Genomic DNA, 7,313 nt, shown 5'->3' on the forward strand with positions numbered 1-7,313 from the left:
AATTCTATTATATAGAATTCTAAACCCTAACATATGTCTTGTTAATCAAGAAACATAATTAAATAAAAGATTACAAAAGATATGGAGAATAAATAAAGATAACTAACTAAAATAGAGGATATGCTAAATAAATAAAATAAAGAAGATTTATTGGACGAGATATGCTTGACGAGATTCACAAGATCGAGGGCCCTATCAGTTTCTTAGATTAATACATAAATTTCTAGTGAAAAGATCCCCAAGTTCTTTTTATCCTTGTAGTGGAAGTTGAACAAGAATCACAACACAAGCTATTTAATGTAATTTTTAACTCATTATTCAAATTGATAGTATTTGATATGAATGATTCCTAGATCCATTGCAAGCATGATATCCAATTCATTTTCAAATGTACAAATTAAACACAATTATTACCACACATCACTAACTACAAACACATACTGACTAATCTCCAATCTAAACATGCTACATCACATATGCAAACATAGATATAAGTAAATACCACTAATGATCGAGCATCAAATCCCACAAACCTAATTAGATGAAAACTAAGCTACTATCATCAACAAACCGCATATCTTCAAGGCTCGATGGCACCACGTTTGAGCCATCGAAATCGAACAAGAATCCGTAGTCATCCTCACACCTTGTAGACTGATCACCCAATTTGTTGTGGATATAGTCATGAGACTCATGAGAGCTCGAGCAATGAGGCTGGTGGTTCATGGGATGGTCACAAGATAGGTCGAAATCGAGCCCGGGAGAGGTGCTAGGGTTAGGGTTAAGGTTAGGTTTAGGGTTGCCTATATGGTGATTGAACAATGAAGCTGTAAAGTTGACACGCTCATTATTTGTGGAGGAAATAGTCAAATTGTCTTCGAAATTATGTGGGCTCATGAGATTGTTGTTATTTTCACTTCTTGATTTGTAGAACACTCTGCATAGTACCCAATCTTCCTGTCAAAGGCGGCCATAGGTTAGTTAAATAAATCAATTCTTTAATCATCATAGCAACTAACCATAAAATTTGGTCAAATTTCGGTCAATCTCATAACTTATAAAATAACAGTAACTTGTAAATAGTCGGTTGCTATATCATAACTTGATAATATTCTCAAATTTCTCATTTGTTTATACTTGGAGGAAAATCATGTACAATTTGGAAGTCAAAATACTTTAACCTAATCTTATATTTCTTTTATTTTTCATATTGAAATCCATGGCTTTCGTGAGTGATGTTATACGAGCCCCCGAATCTAAATCATTGTGGCAATTGAGAAAAATGCAAAAGTTGTGATATACTCCATTTAGCTATTTTTTAAAGTTGTGGGATTGACCAGAATTTAATTTCGTAATTTTTCCGACAATTTGGACTATATAATATTGGTTTTACAAAATCTAGTATCAATCACGTATCATCTTTTAACAAATACTATGTGTGTACATGTACCAAGCTCGTGTCTAAGTGCATGGGGAATATGATATTCAACCACTTCTATTGAAATGCTTAGCATATAAAAATATTGATAAATACATTACATTTTATAGTTATTGTTTAAGTTATACTCCATCCATCCCACAATATAAGTCACATTTGATGTGGGCACGAGTTTTAAGAAACGTAAGGAATACTAGGTTGAAAAAGTTAGTGGAATATGAGACCCACTTTTTTTATATCGGTTTTATAATAAAATATGAGTGAAGTGAGTTAGTGGAATGTGAACCTACTTACCATTTATGGTAAAAAAAAATAAATGTGACTTTTATTATGGGACTCTTATTATGAGACGAACCTAAATTGCAAAATGTGACTCACAGTGGGAGTGAGGGAGTACCTATTCATGAGTCGTAGAGAGAGAACAACAACCAGGGAGAATATTTAATGAATATGGTTTTTTTTTTCCAGTAAGATATTTTACTAAATAAAATGATGAAATTTTCAGAAATAATGTATGAGTGTGTGTGTGTTTGTATGATGAGAAGGCATAAAAGAGTTCGTAGTATATGTATGATGAGAGAATCTTTGAGGTAATTAATAATTTCAAAGGAGTTTCGTTCAAGTTTCATACAACATGATTGGCACCTTAAGTCGAAGTGACTGGAAATTTCCTTTTTTTACATAGCTTCACACATAATATTTATTCCCTTTAGTTACTAAATTAACACAATAAAGGGACAAGTAAACACGAATTAAGGAACCAACCTTAGGTGGGACATGTGGGTTTTCAAGGCGAAATTCGTGCATAATCCATCCGGTTTTGGTCCCATTAGGAGCTCTATTTTTGTGAAACACCAAAGTTTTCCTCATCCCGATGACGCCCTTTGTCCGGGGATCGAGCACTGTCCGATCTTTCCCCGTAGCCTTCCAATAGCCGGAGGTGGTGGCACGGTTGGTTCTAAAGCCGGTCGCATATTTCCGATCCCGGAAGCTAAAGAAGTACCACTCCTTGGAGTTCAACTTGGCCACATCTGCAAAATAATATGTCATGTTATTTTAAGTGGAATTAATAGCTTGTTAAATAGAAATAAATATTGGAAAAATTGCACGTCTTTCTTAACGCGTTCTTGACATATATGCCACGAAAGAAATTAATGGGATTATACTAATTAAAATGAAATGGATTATTAGGATCTCATCATTTACATTATGTTGCTTATGTGACAAAAAGTTGGTTACAAGTCACCAAAGATTCACAAGGCATGTTTGTGGATTTAGGAATTAATGTGTAGCAATGGGAAAATGTGTGTCACCCTTTTCTACATAGATGAGAGTGTTACTTCTATGGTGAGAAGTCTATGTCACACATTTGTCCTCACCTACACACACACACACACTTTTATATATTTCGATATACTAAAATTTAATCCTAATATTGGTGATCGGATGAGAAAGGAGAAGTAAGTAAGTATGAAAAAAAAAATCTATAAAAACAATCTATATAGTATTACGTGTAGTTAAAGCTAGACACTACTTAAAGAAAAACTTGTATTCAATTCAATTCAATTCAATTCAATTCCCTTTTGCTAAAAGAATGCACCTGAGAAATCCCTTTATAAGGTTGTGAATTTTGTAGATAAAATCTTATCGGATTTCTACATAATATTATAAATAGAATTGCAAGAGAAAAAGAAATAAATGTATATATACAAATATGCATGGTTAGCTAAAACAAAAGACACATATGCAACAATGAAGTTAGTCTATTAAAAAATTCAGTTGTCTCTTAGATGATGAAACAAGACAACAAACGTTTCTTGACGTAACTTTCTTTTTGAATTAAGGTTTGTTAATGTAAATAAAGAACGATAAAGAAAACCTACCGGGAAGCTGCCATGGCTCGCAAACATGGAGATCGATTTCTACCAAAGTGCCTCTTAGAACTTGCTCATTAGTGATCTTTTTGTGGAGATAATGACAAACGAGCTCCTCGTCGCTCGGATAAAACTTGAAACCCGGTGGTAGCGTCTCGCCAATGTCTCGTAGCCCCATTTCTTGCCCAATATAATGATAATGAAATACTGATGATCAGTAAAAATAATTCGACTTTTTTTTTCTCAAAAAGAGATAATCTCTACCTCTATTATATGCGTGTGCATATATATAGAGTGAGAGAGAGAGAGACACGATATAGAATTGACGTACTGTAATAAAAGAGTGAAATCCAAATCCAAGAAACCAGATAGAACCTCCAAACTAAAAGGCTACTTTTAATTAACTATGGTAAAATTCAATTAAAGAGGAGAGACACAAACACACTACATATAGCTAGATCTAGCTAGGAATTTAAAATTTTGAAGGTGATCGATGAACAAATAAACACAAGGCTTAATGATTTAGAATGATAATCATGTGATAGCAAAATCCATCGTGTCCTTTCTTCATCTGCAACCAGAATAATTTAAATTCATGAATAATTTGTGGGCCCAGGACCTTTTTTTTTCCTGAAACCAACATTCCATTGCGAAATGAGAGAAATCCTAGTCGAAAATTAAAATATCTTTTTTAATTTCTAGAATTATTCGTGTCATATGTATACGTACACGTATATGCATATACGATGCATTATTCATTTATACAAATTATGAGAGTGTTGTGGTTTAGATAGGTTTTATCTCGTAATAATTAAGTTTGAGAAGACTGAATTCATGAAAATGAGAAGATCCCAAACAAAATTATAGGTGTCAAATTATGTATCATTAAATTAACAATAATTAAGTGTGGAGTGGAGTATATGGTTTAGATCATGAGAAAAAGTGGGACCAGCTAAAATTCTCCAAACTTCAAAGAAAACTATTGACAATCCGTGTCGCAGTATTTTATTATAAATAAAAATAAGTGGTCGCTAAACGTTTGAATTACACAGAAATTTTTTTAGCAAATTCAATTCGATCTTACGTGGGTAGAAGTGAACTCTATAGACTTAGCCTAAATTATTAAAAGAAACGATGTCGTTTCGATGCTATAATTCTTGAATTTGACATTAGATAATATATGTCTAATATGATTAAAGAGATGTATTCAGATTCATATATTAAATATTGTTCAAAATCAAAACACTTGTAGTCCATTTGATCTTGTGATCTAATAGTCAGATTATTGCAACGTGTCATGCAATAATGTAGATTATTAGTCTAATAATATAACTTAGCTAATAATGTATTATTTTGATAAAATAATGTAGCATGACTAATAATGTAACATCTTAGTCTAATAATGTAACTTATCACAACCATCCAATCTAAGGATCAAGTGGCTGCTGAGATTTGCTTTGATTTTTTACAGAATTTCACTTATTGATCATAGTGCGCCCATATGATTAAATATACATTGTAGATCTGTCTGATTTAAAAAATGAACTGTCATAAAAATTGACATTAATTTTAAAGTTTGTGATGTTTAAGATCACTTTCAAAGATCATGGCTAGCCATGAGTCTATGTAGTTTAGTATATGAAACAACTTCATCTTGATGCCCTAATTCTTGAATTCGACATTGTATACTATGTGTCTAATATAATAGTAAAATATGCATCGGAGATATGTAGGAAATTCGTCCAAAGTTTATAATTTTTTAAATCTGAATTAAAACTTCGTTTATTTTAGTTTTTGGAAGTATTAGTCGTTACTCCATTTTAAAGCGCCCTAAAATTCAAGGAAGCAACCCTTTGTTGGTCTGTGCATCCACGTAATCATTTATTAAAAAAAATTAAGTTTCCCATCTAAAATAATTTGATGATGGTCTAATCTTTAATTAGTTGGAAAAATAAGGAACATTTATATTATATTCGGTTGGAAAGATAAGGAACATTTATATTATACTCGGTCGCTCGCTACGAAGAGATAATTTCAAATAAATAAAGGCAAATAAAGGGTATAATAAATTACGTTTTCGACTAACATATATGCATAGATCATTTATCGCACCAAAACTGAAATTGATCACGAAATCGGATTAATTTATAAGTAGCAAAACAAATTAATTCATAGTTTAACAAACCCTGTTACGGCCACGTCTCAATGCGATAATTATTAAGCTTAAATGCTTGATAATACCTCTTTACTCCTAATTTGCTTAGTTTATTGATATAAATTTTACTCCTACTGAATTTTTATACTCTATTACGTAAAAGTAAGAGTATATTAAATATTCTCAGAATCATTGAATCTAGTAGTCTTGTTTTGTAGAAAGAATTTGGTAGTCTTACATATATACTTATAATCAATGTCGGACTAATTTCTAGTGCCAAACTGTTGAACCTGTCATTATTAATTTGATTTAGGTTATTTTAAAAATATTGTTAGTTTGTTTTAGGTCATTTTATATACTCTGGATTTGAAGAATACAAATGTCAATGTTAGATCATTTTAGGTCACGCTTACTCTCATGACCTAAAAATGAACTAAGAATGACTTACATATTGTCTAAAAATAACCTTCAGGTGTGGTTCTATAATTCTGCAATAAGATTGAGTTTTGCATATATCACTAACTCACACACACACACACACACACACACACAACATATATAATATATATATATATATATATATATATATATATATATATATATATATATATATATATATATATATATACCCCTATACAGGGATATGCTAATATGCTAACTAATTTTAAAGTGCTAACATACATCCAATCACGTGATGCCACGTGACACGAAAAATGCAATATTATAAACACGTGAATTTTGGCAGATTGCATTTTAGTTATATGCAGATTGCATTTTTTATTTTTGAGTATTGTATTTTAGATATTGACTGTTTAATTTACATTTTATATATAGACGTATTGCATTTATATATAGTTTATTTTGCATCATAGACAATTTATGTTAAAATGCAAAACTTAACAATATAATGCAATTTGCCTATAATTAAAATGCAATATGCGGAAATGCATATCCAACTTCACATATGCATATTGCATTTTTGTGTTTACAATATTGCATTTTTTGTGCCATGTGACAACATGTGATTGGATATACGTTAGCACTCTAATTAAGGATGCACCCTAGGAGAGATGATCAAAGTATAACTAATATTAAGTGTATAACTAGAGAATAAATCTCAGTCACACATTATCTTAATCCAATGACTAAAATAAGTAAACATTTTTAGTTAATAAAAACTGCATGAGGATATTTTAGGAAATTAACTTTATTCTCATATTTTCACATGCACACACCATTCACCCTCACACACAAACACACACACTCTCCTTCTCTCACGAAAGAGGATCACTAATTCCCCTCAATTTTGACGTTTCTTCACATTTTGATGCTCAATAAATCGAAGTAAAATAGACGTGTAGGAGAATCGATCTAAGGATTATAAGATCTATACTAAATCGATTGAAATTTGTTCAGATGTTTTTTATACTAAATCATCTCGCGAAACAAGCGGACAGCATCATCTGAGCAGTGTATGCAACTGAAATCAATCGTCGGCGTGCCCAAATATCGCCTCTTTTCTCCATCGAGATCACGGGAAGCTGCGGATTTAGCTGAAAATCCTCTGTGAAGACGCTGGATTGATGAATCGATGATCTTTCGCATCATATCTTCTTCTATCTACGGAAATGAGCAGTGCTGCAGATCTTTTAATTCTGCTCCTGTTTCAACTTCTATTCCATGTCATTCGCCTAATTTTATTCAATCAGATTTCATGTTCTACTTTTGCGAATGGATTCATGAATTTAGATTCTATAGATTTAGCTTTGCAGCTGTGCAGTGGAAGAAGGATTTAGTTCACTGAGATGGAAATGTCCACTCCGCCGCCGCCGCAACGCCCGCGGAA

General features: G+C 31.9%; 1 protein-coding gene across 1 annotated transcript; it reads right to left on the bottom strand.

Moving 5' to 3' along the window:
- Positions 1-332: 332 nt before the first annotated feature.
- Positions 333-3,614, bottom strand: LOC121763990 (protein CUP-SHAPED COTYLEDON 3-like). Its single transcript, XM_042160080.1, has 3 exons — positions 3,322-3,614; positions 2,204-2,469; positions 333-957 (listed from the first exon to the last, which is right to left on the bottom strand). The coding sequence occupies exons 1-3, from the start codon at positions 3,488-3,490 to the stop codon at positions 538-540; spliced, it is 855 nt and encodes a 284-aa protein (XP_042016014.1). The 5' UTR covers positions 3,491-3,614; the 3' UTR covers positions 333-537.
- Between the last annotated feature and the right edge of the window lie 3,699 nt (positions 3,615-7,313).

Source organism: Salvia splendens, chromosome 14 (genome assembly GCF_004379255.2).
Source record: "Salvia splendens isolate huo1 chromosome 14, SspV2, whole genome shotgun sequence".
Taxonomy (NCBI): Eukaryota; Viridiplantae; Streptophyta; class Magnoliopsida; order Lamiales; family Lamiaceae; genus Salvia; species Salvia splendens.